The sequence below is a fragment of the Passer domesticus genome, chromosome 9, assembly GCF_036417665.1.
Source record: "Passer domesticus isolate bPasDom1 chromosome 9, bPasDom1.hap1, whole genome shotgun sequence".
Taxonomy (NCBI): Eukaryota; Metazoa; Chordata; class Aves; order Passeriformes; family Passeridae; genus Passer; species Passer domesticus.
In genome coordinates, this window is record NC_087482.1 from 29,399,932 (window position 1) to 29,416,487 (window position 16,556).

At 40.8% G+C, this 16,556-nt stretch overlaps 1 protein-coding gene across 3 annotated transcripts in view; it reads right to left on the reverse strand.

The window, feature by feature from the left end:
- The window catches only part of IPPK (inositol-pentakisphosphate 2-kinase), a 29,931-nt gene that overhangs the window by 9,716 nt on the left and 3,659 nt on the right, over positions 1–16,556 (reverse strand). For 2 of the 3 annotated variants that reach the window (XM_064432266.1, XM_064432268.1), the window contains exons 2-6: positions 6,790–6,837; positions 2,985–3,080; positions 2,165–2,231; positions 535–656; positions 47–136 (exon numbers count right to left, since the gene is read on the reverse strand). In XM_064432266.1, coding sequence (XP_064288336.1) covers positions 47–136; positions 535–656; positions 2,165–2,231; positions 2,985–3,080; positions 6,790–6,837 — 423 coding nt within the window. Of the gene's footprint in view, positions 1–46; positions 137–534; positions 657–2,164; positions 2,232–2,984; positions 3,081–6,789; positions 6,838–11,796; positions 11,818–16,556 lie in introns of those variants that run through there. The other variant, XM_064432267.1, reaches the window with a different exon arrangement.

A 16,556-nucleotide genomic window follows, 5' to 3' on the forward strand; every position in this document is an offset into this window, starting at 1 on the left:
CAGAGCACAGTACAGCCAAAGGAAAGCAGGGTGACTTAATTATTACCTTTAGATGCTGATGCATACAGTAACGACACACCTTGTGCTTTATCTCCTGTGAAACATGGCTGGAAAAAGGAATGAAGCCACACTTTGGCTAAAACAAACAAACAAAATAAGATCGTAAATACAAATGTCTCTCTCTATAGAAATATAAAGGCATACATGATACAAATCTTTACAGTTAAAGGAAAACTTTAAAAAATTATAAAAAATTCCAGCATTTAAAAGCTGAATTACTCCCTATTATTTTAAAAAAATAACGACACACCAAACTGCTGTGGCCTACAGGAAATCCCATAACACCTGGGAAATTCCCAAGTTTCAAAAGATGGGGAATTGGAAGAGAGAGGGAGCTGTTTCCTCCTACGGGTCACAGTGAAAGCAGTGAGCTCTGCCTTCCCCCACTGCGGCACCCCTTGGAAACTGCAGGGACCAGAGTGTAGTTCAGGAGCACAAACAAGCCCTGTGCCCTGCGGCTGTGTCCCCGCACACCTTGATCTCGATGCAGAGGATGGGCCGGTGCTCGGCGAAGCGGAAGGGCTGCAGCCGCGTCAGGTTGGGAAGGCACATCGCGTAACCGCTCAGCGTGTCCATGTCCTTGTCACAGCGACACTCTGCGACAGCAGGGGACAAACAACACCGACAGGGAGATTAGCTCTGGGCTGTTTGCTCGCTCTGGAGCGGCCTCGTTCACCAGGTGGGGCGTGGGAACAAGCGTGGAAGGACAGGACATGCAGTTTGTCAGCTTCAGCCAATTATGCATTTGCACAAAGTTGCCCTCCCCATTATCAACGCCTGGTTTCAGTTTCCTCAAAACTGTCCCAAGAGCTGCTGCTAATGGCCAGCTCCCAGCTCATCCCAAGAAAGGTGAGGCCTCAAACAGCAAGGAATTGGATTGGCCAACAACAGGTAAAGTGACTCATTCATGTTCTTATTCAAAGATGTGATCTCCCCTTTGCTTACTATGCACAACCTACCATCCCCCAGCTGAGTCAAAAGGATCTGAAAACTGGCAGGAATATCGTAAACTTAAAAGGCATTCTGCATAAAAATCCTGTGAATAACCTCTCTCCACGTGCATCCTTTGGGACACAGAAAGCTCTGTGAGACTGTAGTTCAAAGTTAAGAAGAGCACACACCCCCAGATTTTCAAGTACCTGTTACTAAACAGACACGCAGAACACACGCTCCTGTTACAGATTCCACTGTAAGAAAAATGCCCACTCTGAAAAATATATTGCAATAGAAAAAATAAATCTGAGAATCCAAAGCCTCAGGCACCAGCCTGTCATGCCATGCTGCTTCACCAGGATGAGCAAGAAGCCTTCTGTCTCCAACAAAATGTTGACATTTGTTTTCTTTTTCTAAATTTAAGCAAAGTACATCCTTCACACCTTCACAGCTGAAAGCCACTTGCCAAATCAGAAAGGCACAGAAATCTGAAGTATTAGAGAAGCTCTTTTGTATGTTACACAGGCTTATGTGAAGAATAACATTGAAAAAAAAAATCCTTGAGGTTTAAAAAAAAATTCCTGCTAAAAATGGACAGTGAGATTTACTGTTGTGAAGCACCTGAACACTTCCCCACAACCACTCTGCAATCCCCAGCAGCTGTGGGGAAAGAAAAGTAAAACTAAATGCTAGAATTCAATTCCACCAGAGTATCATTGGGTTTTTTAACTTTTATTAGACACTATTAACTTTCCTCACTGGCTCCTGGCACTGTGGACTTGTGCTCACTATATGTAAATTGTGTGCTCACTATATGTAAATTAATTCCTTTTTTTTTTTCCTGGATGAAAGGCATCAAAGCACTTGGCTACAGTACTTTGATTTAACACTGTGTTTATCTTCAAGGAGTTTTGCTAAAGCAGGAGTTTCTGGCCATTCTCAGGAACTTTTGGGGGCCAATCTCTTTGCCTATTTTAGAGCTGTCACATACTACTTTTAATTCCAGAACAGAATCCATTTTTTCCACAACAAATTTTCAACTTATCATTGTCTAAATATTAAAAAAAGTTTCTTTATATTCTGTAGTGTGATGCTTTTTTTTACTTTAGAAGAAAGGGAAATGCTTTACAGCTTGAGGAAGCCCCTTTCTAATCCCACCCCTGGCACTTACCTGGCCTCTCTGGCTGGATTTTCAAACAGAGCTGTCTTACAAAGTCTAAAGGCAGTTGAATAATTTCCTATTGGGGAACAAAAAAAGAAAACATTTTAATGCAAAAACTAATACCCAGTTTGGGAGTCTTGAAATGGAACAGCAAAGTTCAGTGGGTTACACAAAGTACACTGAAGTGTGCAGTCAGCAGCTTCTCCCTCTGATTCACTGTCTGTGAACACCTACAATCACATGCAGCACCTGCTCCTCTATAAAAACCAGGGACTAATTTAAATAAATGCACAACAAAGAGCATTTTCAGTGCCAGTTTAATGTGTGTGAAGGAACCTGCATCACTTTGTCCTTTCCACAAATGAAAAAGTCCCATGTCTCACATCCCACCCTTCCAAGCAGAACTGTGTAACTCAAGTTCCAGGTGAAGCTGTATCTTTTTCACTTATCTGATGTCCAGTGAACAAGATCTGGCTGCCCTGAAGAACAGAGCAAGGGAAAAAGGTGACCTCTGACTGCACAGAAACCTCAACAATTTATACAAACCAGGTTTCTCCCCTTGTTTTGCAGTTAAAAATCTCTCACACACACCCCCCTTTTGCCTTAGGCAGAGCAAAGAAATGACCACACTTTTCATCAGTAGCTTGAAATAGCCAAGCCCCTGAGTACAATCCAATCACCTCATCAGCACAGAGCAGGCTCCCTGTTTGCATCCAAATGCTTCCTGTGTGCAAACCCTGTTAGTTCCTTTCACTGGCACTCAGTGTTCCCCCAAACACTTCAGTGTTTACAATGCCTAAGCCATTTATTTTAAAAACAAATCATTTACCCCATGGTGAACGTAGTTCTCCCCAAAGAACTGCTTCATCACATGTTTTCCAAAGTCTACGATGTTTTGCAGATGGTGTAGTATTTCCTCTGGAGTCTGGAAGACAGAAACGTAGTAACTGAACTCCAAAATAATGAAAACAACACTCCAGAACACACACACATCCTGGTCAGTGATTTAACAAATAACTTAATTGCTGAGCTTGGCAGGTCAGTGCACACTGAAGTGAAACAGACACATCAAACGTGCTGAATTTGTTTCCCTGCTGCTGCCTCAGGGCTGGGACACAGAAAAATGGTCAGAAAAGATGATTCTTCTTCGGTTTTAGGAGACAAAGGAGAGAGAAAGTGACAAAGGTGGAACAAGGGGAGACTGCTCAAGACCTACTCTGACCATTATCCTTAGAACAGCTCAGAGAACTCCAGCAGCCCAAAGAGGTGCCCCACAGCTGCAGAGCAGAAGAGCCTTGGGGTGTTACAAAATACATCATGGAGATTGGGAAGAGAACAGCTGCAAAGACTGAGCCATATTCCAAACCTTGGCAAGAACAGGTACAGAACTTGCCATCTGTCCCAAATCCTGCCCCAGCCAGTGAAAAATCTTACTCTAATGTGATATTCTGTAATTTCATGAAGAAAGGTTTTCTCTGAGACAAGAAGCCAAAAGCTAGAAAGGAAGCTCCATGAGTACTGGAAGCAGGACAGGGACAACTGCACAGACAGACCTGGACAGACTCCCACTGGTTGAGGAGGGAGCAAAGGAGCTGTACAGCAACATTATCCCATTCCCAGCACTGCAGCACACTCTGCTTCTCTGCAAGGTGTTTTGTTGTCACAATAGAGAACCTCAAAGCTACTCTGTCCTTTTTTTAACACACACACACAAAACCCTCTTAAAACCTCACAATAAGATTAAGTGCAGGAAAAGAAAGTGCAACACTTGGGAACATGTTTAGCAAATCAAAGAGGAAAAACAAGAGCAGGAGAAAAAATATATAAACAGCTGAGTAAGAGGAAATAAAATACTAGAGGGCAACACCCAGACACTGACATAGCCTAGAGAAAGGAGAAAAGACCACATCCAGCACTAATCACAAATGACAAAAACCCCTTCTTTAACTTGCACAAATCCTGAATGGTGACAAGGAACATTACATCATCTCACCAGGAACAGAAATCTCAGCTAATTCCCATCTACAGATGGCTCTGACCTGGTTTGCTGACGTACACAGCTGCTGTTTGTGTATATTCAAACACAGGTTTGTGTTTGGTTGGGGTTAACACACACACACAGACTCTCAGACTGAGAAATAAGCATTTCATTAAAATTTACTGCTGGCACTTTTACTGCATGGAAAGACTCACCAGTTAAAAAGATCAATACAACCATAAAATTATAAATCAAGCTTAAAATGTATTTTAAGAGCAAGTACATTTGATATATCTAAATGAAACAAAAAACAACTAACAGGCTACTTGAGCATCACCTTTTAACATCAAAAACCACTAAGATGAAAAGTTTTTGAAGGACCCATCATTACTGCCAGCTCACTCACCAAAACTCAAATAGGCTTTATATAACTTTTTTTTTAATTCTTTCATGAAGACCATATACTAAAATAGCAATATGCAATTAAAAGCACTCCATGAGGCTGTCATCTGACTTTCTAATCAAGCAATGCAGGCCCTGCAGTTACATTATGGAGTATTTTTCAATCATAATAATAAGGCTACAATGCACAATAATACCCTCAACTACTGGGTTATCTAATCCCAAATTCATAACTAAACAGATAATTAAATGTACAAAGCAGCATCCAGACTTCTTTACCTTTCCCAAAAGAGTTAAGCAGAAGACACTGAGACCTATTTGCTCACATCTGAATTTCAGTGTGTGTTTTACTAGAAAATATTTTGCTTGAACTGCTTCCTTCAGCATTGTTTTCCTTGGATGACCTGTGATGTCATGCACAGACACAGAACACCTCAGAACCTAACTCATTTTGCTTAAGTCAGGAATACAGAATATTCCTAAAAAAATAAAACAAAACATTTTCCCTGTCATTCTTGCTATGCACAAGTTCATCCCAAAACTGATTCTCCAGGCTTTGTTTACTGATCTGATAATAAAATATTTATTCTGTTCTGCTCCAAGAAAAAATGGTCCTTTAAAAAAATCAATCACCAGAATAAGTAAATATATTCAAATTACAAACCCTTCTATTTAGAGGGAAGTGTGTATCACAAAGCCCACACACTGCCAATGCAAGGCAAATGCAGAACTGGAGCAGGCTCTCCTCAAAATGCAGCACTGGAATGTGAATGCCCAGCCTCAGTGCTGTGGTGGGTAACTGAAAAGTCACTTCCTGCCTTCCTTTGTGACTCTCTCATACTTTGTCAATTTGTTAAAAACAATTACTGTGCCACAATCTTTTTGAACTTAAAATTTAAAAATTGAAAAACTAGAAAGGAAAAGGGACAGGCATTCAATGTTGTGTTTTATTAAATAAACTGCAACAGACTGGCTTTTTACGTCAAGCTGTGGTCTAGTCCTCTCCTGCTGTACTAAACATTGAGATAAGCACTGTTTCCTTTCTTGTGGTGCTCTGGACTCATCACTGCTCTTGTTAACACTAAACATTATTATCTTGGGCTACTACCAAAGCACAAGATACATTTCTGAAATCCTGCCAATAAAAGCAGCTTAAAAATCTACTTGAATCATACTTTGGTTTTACCAGACCTTTTTTTCAAGTTAAATAGTAGCAGAAAGATCATCAAATAATCATACATATGCTGTGTTCACTAATTTTCCCTTCCTCTGCTTTAGCAACTTGTCCCTTGTACATTTCACATTCATCTTCCTGATTTAAAGGAATAAAATGTCCTTTCTAGATGTTTACTTTACATTCATCCTTGTTTTTTTTTTCCTAAAACTGGGCACACACACCAGTTCTCAGTGGAGCCCCAATGCTTTTTGTGTTCCCCTCATCAGAACAATGTGTCACTGTGCCTCACAAAGCCGTGGTTCAGGGGCTGCTGTAACTCAAGCCATTCCCTCTATCTCTCAGGTAACACACCCTAAAGACTCCTCTCAAGGCTGAGGAAATGAAAGAATTTGAACCTTGTGCTCTCTTTTCCTATTTTTCTTCCTTGGAACACTATGTTTATGCTCCACCTTTGGTTTTTGATCATTTTTTATCCCTGTTAAAAGAAATCTCAAGTAACTCACTTCAGCTTCTTCTCAAGCAGGAAAACCTTATTGTACCATGGAAGAAACTGGGAGATTGTGTCCTGCACGTTCTTTTTGTAACAGCTAGGACACTCAATCACTCACTGACAAAGGGTATTTGTGAACATTTCATGTGTTTGTTCAAGTCCCATGGCTTTTTAGCTACTGAACAGGTGGTCAACAGCAGACCTTGACCATGACCCCAGCTCTGTGCAGCTCCTGTTCTGTCTCACCTGGCTGTACAGCCAGGAAAGCTCCTCTCTTGCTCAGCATCCCTGTGCCCCCACAGGTGATATGGCACACTGCCACTGTGCCACAGCTGAGAGCTCTGCCCTCTGACACACAGCAGCCCCACACACAGCTCCTGGGATCAGCACTCACATCACCCCCGTTACACAAGACAACCTCAGGTTTCCTCCTGTTGCCAAACCCCCTGAAACACGAGCACATTTCAAAACAGCCAGTTGTTCTTACTCCTGCCAGCCACAGCTCTTTCACAGGTTTCTTGTTTCTCCTCACACTGGCTATTAGTTTACCCAAGGGCATTCAGCAACAGGACAGGTTTAAATCTTACCTTATTCTGGTTGGGGGGGGACTTCAGAAACCGTAGCACCACACAGCGCTGGGGGAAAATAGGAAAGAATAGGGATTCATTAGCATTTATAAACACCACAATTGTCTGATTCCCCAATGCACCTCTCTGAGAAATTAAGGGGGAAAAAAACCAAACAGAAAAGCACATTTTAGATGGTTATTTCACTCAAATTGAAATCAAATACACCAGCTGAAATCAAAGACAGCAATGTCTGCTGCCAGCTCTGCCATCAGTTTAACGAGGCAGCCACTCTGCATTTCCAGTCACCAAGCACACCAGGGAAATGCTCCCTTAGCTTACAGCACTGCTCTGAAAATCTGGGAAAGCTCACATGGAACCACAAACACCCCCACCCTGGCATTTGTGCACCAGAACTCCCCAAAAGAGACACAAGGCCCATCTCACTTACAGTATCAGCAGAGCATTACAAATTATTAAGGAGACACTTAACAGTTACCAGCTGAACTTAACACTAAACTAAACCCTGCTGCTTGTAAACTTCTGTGGAGTAAGTACATAACACAGGAACAAATACAGCAGGTTTTCAAATATTTTACCCTAAAATCATAGGAAAACTCACTAATTTTTGTAATTTTTACAATTTTTATCAGCTTTGTAACAATTTTCAAAGCTCGAAGCTTTACATATTAAAATCAAAGTCTGACATGGTGTTAAGGAACCTGCAGCCTTAAAAGGCAACACACAGCCCTGCCTCTGGTCTGCCTCAATATCTGATACTAGAGATACTTACTTCCACTGATGTAAGTACAGGTACAATGGGCTACCAACAACTGGGCACCACAGAAGGCAGAGACAAGCAGCTCTTTTCCAGAGTTATCTCTTAGCCAGTCTGTCCCCTTTTGGGCCTTCCCAAGACACACCAAAAAGGATTACATCCATTTAAAGCACTACCACACAAGCACATTCAGATTTGCTAACAAAGACAAGGCAGACAAAATGTCCCAGTTGCACTTTGGTTTTACGGAATCCAAGCTTTTTCCCTTCCAAATTATTTGCCATTAAAAAACTTCACATAGCATGACAGCACCAGATTTATTCCATGTTTCAGAGCTGAAAGCTCTTTCTGCACACGCTGAGGGAGAGAGCTGCAGATATCTTTAATTGCTAACATGGAGAGAAAGAGGAAACAAGAAAAACTAATGAGAATGTGCCATCCAAAACAAAAACAAAACTAGGTTCAGGTCCAGACATTACCACTGAAAGCCAGACAAGGCCCCTTCCACTCCTATAAAGTCTCACACCACCATAAATCTCAATGTTCACCCACATCTGGAAAACACTCCCACATAAAAGGACACTTTGCTGTGAATTTGATTTGACCTGCAAGAGCAAAGGAGATACCAGCAGAGTGGTAATTACAGTCACCTGGATTTGCCAAGAGGCTTGGTGGCATTTCCTCCCTCTCTCATTAAGCCCTACACATGGGTAACAGAGCCCAGGCCTGAGGAGCCTGTGCAGTGTGTTATTCTTACAGTGCTTCAACCATTTGGGTCTCCTGCTTTAATTATTCATTAGTAAGTGGATCAGTGATGGAGTGATCTGATTATCAGTTCTAATCCATTGAGAAACATGATTCTGTAATCTTTCAAAGCTGGTGTAGATATTTATCTTTTAATCAGTTCCCAGCCAAGATTCCAACCAGTGCTCTGGAAAACTTGATTTGCTCTCACAGGACTCAGGATAGTATTTGTTCATCAGCAAGTAATTTCTGATTTGGCAAAATGACCAAAATTATATATGGCAAAAGAAGAACATGTTGCTGGCCTAAAGATGTCAAAAGGAAACACAGCACTGTTCAAACAGAGCTTCACAGATGCATTTAAACCAAACTACATTCTAGTAAGACTATTAGATTATTAGAGGAAACAAAATCATCACCAAACAAACAAAAAACCCACCCCAAAAAACAAACCTCAAAAAAACCCTCAAAACACTTCTTTCCTATTTTGAGGCAAGTTTCCAGCTAGAGACATCCCTTTGTGCATTTCAATACCAGTTCCACAGCACCAGGGTTAATCCATCAGATGTCACAGAAGCCAACTGCTTCAGAAGTATCACCACCAAAAATATTGGCCCACATTTTTCATGTTATTGCATTTCTGATTCACTTGGCCGATTCTTTACTTGGAAATATTGTGGGTGGTTGTTGCCATGAGGTTTTTTGTCAGTTATCTTAAAATGCCCTCAGTTTTTTATATTTACAGATTGAACACCAAATATGTGCCATACTTATCTGCACGCACGAGAATGGCCCAAATTCCAAAGGGAATGGATCTCTGAAGAGGCTGTCACTACTCCTCAGCACTTTGAGAATCAGCTCAGCTAGATCCTAATGCTCCCTACACTTCCTTCTCCACAACCAGTGGAAGGGCTCACAGAGACACCCAGCACCACTTCCATCAAGGCTCTGGCACCATCAGAGTGTTTAGTTAGCTGGATAACAGTTCCAGAGAGATAAAAAGATGAAAAAGGCAGGCTGCAAACAGAAGGGGAGAAAAAAAAACAGTGCAGGGATGTAGGAAAATGTAACACATAAACATTAAAAGGCTTCATATCTTTTGATGTAAGATAAGTTAGAAAAATAATTAATTCAAAGGAAGAATTCTCTACTTTTTTTTTAATCCCTGCATATGTTCAGTCTCCATTTAGTGACAAAAGACTAAAAATAACAACCCATCAGAACATCACACATTACTGCTCTTACTCTCAAATAAGGAATTTAAGGACAGCTCTCACATGAGAGCAGAGCAGCTTGATGGCAGATAACAATGTTCTTAGTGGCTCCAGGCCCATACTAGGACTACAACAACAACCATTTCCAATTGTTATGGAAAACTGAAAACAAACACTAGCAACAAGGATACCAAAACTGAAAACACACCCACCAGCGCTGGGCCGGAGATGATGGAACCAGAGGTGGTCGGGGCAGCTCGATCCCAAGCGTTTGGAGCCCGCAGTTTACAGCCCCACCAAGAAAGGCAAACACTTCTTTAGCACCCCATCACCAAACAATTGTTAGGGTTAGAGCACCACGAAGTTAAGGACTGCCAATAAGGAGAGAAGGAGCTGTGAAAATACTCAGAATCGGTGGCATCACAGACCAGCAGGATGTGTACACACAGCTCTTGTGTCCTGGGAAAAAACAGTGTCCTGTTCCCAAAAGCTTACCTGTAAGAATTTTTATTTCCAGAGCAGTTACTGCAGCTATTATATTAATCTTACTCAATCAAATCCAAAAAATAAAGTAATCTTTGGTAGCTCAGCCAAAATATGGCTGGAATCAGTCCAGGTACTTTGGATTAGGCAGTAGAATTATGAAACCAGGATAAAAGCCTACATTTGTTTCTTTACAGCTTGGTGTTTGATAATGACCTTATTCTGTGACCTCACTGTCATAAAATGCAGGCCTCCTGAACTGGAGAGTTTTTAAAAGTTAAACACAACTGGGGCAAATCTATAATCTTGATATTCCCCTTCAGGGAACAACCTCTTTTGCATCATGGAGATTTTTTTCAGGTCTCTTGCTACATTAGTAATAAAAATCTAGATAAGAGTTGGTTGCAGTGAAAGAAATAGGAAAAATTAAAATCAGCTCAACTGCTGGTCAAATTGCTTAGATATACAGAAAGCTGTGTGTTTTCCCTCTGCTTTTACCACCTCTGCTCACTCACGTTTAAAATAAGTTTCTGTACAAAAATACAAAGAATTAGCCTGTCCAAACACAAAGCCTGGGAAACATCAGCCTCTCCTTTTCCAAATAAGCAGGTTCACGTCATTTGTTATTACTCTATTATTATTCTAAGCAGCACACATTAACTGCTTTTGTCTGGAGGCAAAGCACCGCTCTGACATCTTCCACAACTGGAAAAGATTCTCATCTCCTTGGGCTCACATATGCAAGACCGACTGGTAAAGAACAAGACTGAGAAGCAACTTCTCAAGTCCCAAAAGGAACTCCACCCCCCTTCCCACACCCATCATCTCCCTCACTCCACAACACCTCATAAATTCTGGTATCTAAAAACTCACCAGTATTTTTGCAGGCACTATTTGCAATTTTACATGACAAAGCTACTTATCTGTTGCTTAAAAAGGCACTCAATACAGAAACAGAGTAACTAAGCCCATCTTTCTTTTAAAGTTCTGTATGTTAAAGTCACAAGTTTCCAATTATAAACACGAGGTGAAACACTCTCAAAGACTGGTAACAAATCTTCTCTATAATTCTTCTCTGCTATTTTTTGCAACTAATTTCACACACCACCAGCAGCCACTGCCAAAGGAGATGAAGATACAAAGTCAAATACTTTTGGAGAAAATAGCGTCTGTAAAGGTTCTGAATTTCTTTGTAACTGGTAACTTAATTCCCTGTTTTGCTGACCCTGAAGAGCTACCAAGAACTTATCAAACTCCAAGGATGCCAGACCTGCCACTGTGATTATTCAGTGCTACCTAATCATTGTGGGTTTACAACAACCTACAGCAATGGCACCTACAGAAAGTACATTCTCATTTTCAGTCCAAGGGAGGGAGGCAAACTGAACACAGTGATATGCAAATACTGATTATTTATAATTTGCAGTTATACTGCAAATACTAAACCACAGTTCCAAGGTACTCAACACGAACTATGGAATTGTTTAGCTGATATTAAGCTATTCCTGCAGTAGCACACTGCAGCTGCATGTAGTATTTGCCAACTGAAAAAATTATTCTGACTTTTTTATTCCAAATCTACATCCCACAACTCCTTCAATTCCAATTCTAGTTTTAGGGGTTTGAACAGAAAACAATGGTTTTCTAGTCAGAAAATGCAATTTCTGGGAAGGAGAGAAATGGACAAAGAAGTGTTATCTTCACATCTCAGAAAAGACAGTGACAGGGAGAGTTTGTCATTCTGAGAAATGGTGGAACTCAGTGCAAACATGCCCACCATACTGCCCAGGCACTTCAGCCAAAGCTTACCTTCATGGTACTCAACACAAGACATTTTTAAAGGTTTCCTCATCCAGGGTCAGTGTGCTGTGCAATGTGAAGGGCTATGAGAGATGGAAACAAACTGAGTACTAGAAAATTTTGCAGCTTTTGAATGAATACACTGGTAATTTCATACACAATTGTTTTCCAACTCAGTTTTGTTCTACATAAGGTGGATAAGATCACACAAAACAAAGTGAGGAAAGCTACATTTCCTGCCAGTATGGAGGAAGTTTAGCAATTGCTCACACATAATGCAAAGAAGCATTCAGAAATAGGAACAATACTCTTTTATTTAGCACAGGAGTCCTTGAAGAACAATGGTTTTATTTCTTAACATGAATAAAGGATTTCTGGCATGGCATGTGGCTTTATACCATTCAATATGGCAAACCCTTATTTGAAAGCAAACCCCCCATGACACTTGTTTTATTTAGCACAGAGCTCAGAGCTTGCATCAGCCTTCAGGTGCTCATTACAATTTTTTTTTCTGCTTGGTTATGATCTTGATTCCCGTGAGAGTCAAGCACTACCTCAGGTTTCACTTTATAGCTAAGCTTCTATAACCTTGCAATGCACAGATGGTACCAATTCCGAGAGAATTTAATGATTGCACTGTGCAAGAGTGAGAAGGAAATGTCGGCCCTTCAGCCAAAGCAGCTAATCAGAGCACCTGAAATGATATCAAGTGATACACCCACTGGTATGAGGTGGAAACACATACCAGAGAGAGAAGAGGATGAATAAACCCATTGATGCCTGGCCCTCAGTGTGCATTAGCACTGCCTGGCTAGCACAGCACACGGCCCTGACGTCCTTGCTGTGAAACAAGGAAAAATGGTCCTTAACATTTAAAAGCATTTCAAATACCTCATCCATCTGTCAAACAGGTGAGTTGTACCAATCAGAACATAAAAACACATCCTAAGCTTCCTCCCTTCAACAGCTTAAAGCCCCCTCTATCAGCAACACACACTTCCCAGCATGAAGCTGCCAAGTCATCTGATGTTATGCTGGGGAAACCAGGCGTTCCAGGAAATTATTAATGGGGGCAGGAAATACAGAGTCAAAACAGTAAGAGGGATTAGAATGAAGTTAAATAATTAAATGGAGAGTTAGAACAAGTGAGTAATTCTCAGCATCCAGAACAAGCCAACCAGAAGGCACCTAAGCAAGCCTTGTGCTCATGTAGAACCCAGTGAGTCTGCTCCTTCCCAGTAAAAGCAGGTCAGGGAGGACACTTCAAGGAGGCCAGAACACCTCCTTGACACTTTATTCCATGTCACACACAAATCCACTGAGACAAAAGGAACAGCCACTGAAAAGCTGGGAGGGAGGAAGAACCAAAAGAGTGACTAAAGTAGGCTCTTAGACTGAGCACTCCTACACAGCTTTGGGTCACCCAAAGCAAGCAACCCATGGCCGCTGTCAGCTGAGGGCAGATACAGAAAAGGCACAGAAACTCCATCACTGCATTACAAGCACTTGTAACAGACACAAAAGAAATATTTTTGAGATAACAACTTGATCTCAAATGCAAAAGGAACTCGTTGAAGTTTGAGCCGGCACTGAACCAAACCAGAAAAAAAAAGGATAATTTTTAATCAAGGCTAATGACCTCCTCAGCTTGACTGCAAAACTGGGATTTGTTTTACATTTTCACTGGATATAGCCTTCAGCATTCCCAAAAGTTCCACAAAAAAAAAATACCCAAAGTAGAGTCTGAATTTCTAAAGAAGGTCACCAAAAGACAAGTGTGGTCCAACACTCATTATGAGCAAAAGATAGCTTCTCTGAAATAAGTATTCTGCAGGGAGGAGAGAGCTGCTGCTGCTGCTGCTGCTGCAGTTAAATGATCACTGTCATATGGGATTGATGTTACACCACAGAGCTTCTGTCTCCCATCTCCATCCACACACATGCTGTGTTTCCCCATCTGCATCTACAAAACTTAAGGCACTCGTATAAGAAAAGTTTTAATTGCTGCCTTTTGCTCTCTCTCCTCTCTACATTCAGCCCTGCTACCCAGTGCCACCTTCTCTTTCACTTCATGGAAGACTCTAAACCACTTTGCATTCAGAGCATCCTTTCAGTGGAGAAACTTGAAGAAAACAAGAAAATTTTAAATTTAACTACTGGTACAATATTGAATTGAAATCCTGATATGGAATTAAAATTCCTTGATGTTGACTCAACCTAACAACTTGGGGGAAGTGTGTGTCAATAAAAAGCTTCACAGCTAATTCACAGAACTGGAAGTACTTTCAACTTTTAATTCTTTGTTTATAGTATTATAGTAAAACCTTTGTAGATTGTACTGAAGTAGAGTTGGGTCAATTAGTTATGGTACCAGTCACATTGTACCTGTTTAGCCAAAGAACTAAAAACAAGCAAATACAAAACTGTCTTTTTCTTCATCCACTGACCATAGATGTGTATCTAAATATCAATTAGCCAAGGTCAATGCAAGGATCCTACAGTTTAATACAGGTGTCACAAAGGTTCCCAAATTCCATCTCAAACTGGTGACTGCCCTCTGTTCATAAAAACTTCATTGCTGTTCCCAGCAAGACAGGCATCTCTTCCTTTCTTTTCACTGACGACACGCCCTGATTACATTCTTGGCTTTTTCAGCTGGTTTTCATAGCTGCTTCAGTCAATTTGGGCAGAAGCTCCTCCACTTGTTTGCAATAAGTAAATAAAATGCTAAAAAATGAAAAGCAATGACAAGTAAGAAAGAAGGACTATTACCTTTAGCCATCAAGCTGTCCTCCTGTCCTTTTGTCTAAGTAGGCAAAAGGTGTGCAGGTGTGGGGGTTTTGTTAAACTCTGTTTTGTTAGACACTGCTGAGATATGCACACACCAAAAAAAAAAAAAAAACAATGCTGGAGAATCCAGGTCAAAGAAATGCCCTATGAAATTAAAAAGAAAACACTAAAGAGAAGAGGCAGAAACTCTACACAATCAGATGCAGAACTCCTCCCTACATTACATGATTGCCAAATCCATCAGAAGGAGGAATTTGGAATGTAAATATCAGAATCTCATCAAGGAGACAAAAATGTTTAAGTTCAAGTCTTACCATAACTATGCCTTTCCAATTAGTCAAATTAAAATTCAATAAATACAAGTTGCATTTTGCTTTTTCTGGTAATATCTTTTGTGAAAGAACCAAGAGACCAGAATGTGGCCATATTTAATCAGAGCAACAATCAGAGGAGGCCATTAAATACTATTGTATTTATAACCACAGGAACAGCAACATTTCCTTAATTGAAGCTTCTTTAATACAACCTATTCTATATTTCCACAAAATCAAGACATTTATAGATATTAATGAAAATTTAAAAAAATACTAACACAACTGAACAGAAAACAGAACACAACTGAAGAAAAAATTTTCTTTATAGTCAGGGATCTGGAATTTTTCAGGAACAACTCAGAAGTTTCGGGGGCATCAGTGCTTACACAGACTTCAGTAGCACAAAACAGATTCAGGCAACTCCACACAGAAAACAACAGAAGAAACAGGCCACACAAGTTCTGTGACTTGTACAAAATGACATCATCAGAAAAAGCACCTTAAGAAGATTCTCTCAACAAGACAGCAACTGATGATCAGCATCATCCCTTTCTGCCAAACAAGACCAGAGGAAAGCTGCAGATAATTAAGTCATTCCAACCAGAAGCTTTCTACTCTTTCAGCAACACCCTTCTGTCTAAACATACAACCCTGTCCTCTCTTCAAGTAAGTTTATTGCAACAGAACTGAACTTGTCATTATTCTTATAAACAAAACAACAAACAGCCACAGGAAAACTCTTTCATAATGCAAAGGCACTATGAGGAACAATTATCTACCCTGATTTGACACAAATCCCTTTCTCATAGACATATTTCAAAGCCCCAAACCAAATCCCTCTCCCCTCTATGCAGAAAGTGACTTCCTGCAGATGCTTTGCAGCCATCATAATGCAGGGGCCAGCAGAAGCAGCTACAGACACAGTGAAAGCAGAGATTGCTGCTGAAGCACCAGACCCCCTTCTCTCCCTGCATCTCTGCTCACTACAGTCCCTTGTGCAGCCACCACAAGGATTGGGAAAGATGCTTCTAAAGCAGCACTGGACATCCTCCATCTTTACCACAGGTCCTGAAGGGAAAAGAAATATCACAGAGAAGAGACATATTATTTGTTTACTACAGGCACCAGTTTTGAGAATCTTCTGCAAGCTTCATTACCTGGCTTGACTCCCTCATCCAGGCTCCTCAGCTGCTTCCCTTACCTTCCCCATCTCCCCTCCTTTCCCTTTTCCTACTTGTAAGCTCACAGATGCTCTGGAGATGCTTTATGCATTTCCTAATTAAGTCCTTACCAAAACCCAAAGATATCTGCTGGGGCTGCAAACATTCCAAGACACGAAGTAGATGAACACTAACAATCCAGGCATCTGAAGCCATAAACCACAACCTTTTGCAACAACACAACAAGGTTGTTCTAGACCATCTCACTGAATAAAATCCAAGCTGGGGGGAAAAGCCTCCTATTTTCCACTTCCTCATACTCACCCTGAAATACAAGTTTAATGCTCAAATGCATTTCAAAATTGGGCTTTTGGTTACCACAATATCCCAACACACAAGAAGTAAAACCGAGGCCAGGGGTAATGTACATACTTCATGTCATAAAGCAGCTACTGCAGAGTAGCAGCACATGTTTCAACAGCACAAGGAAATCCAAGTTATTATT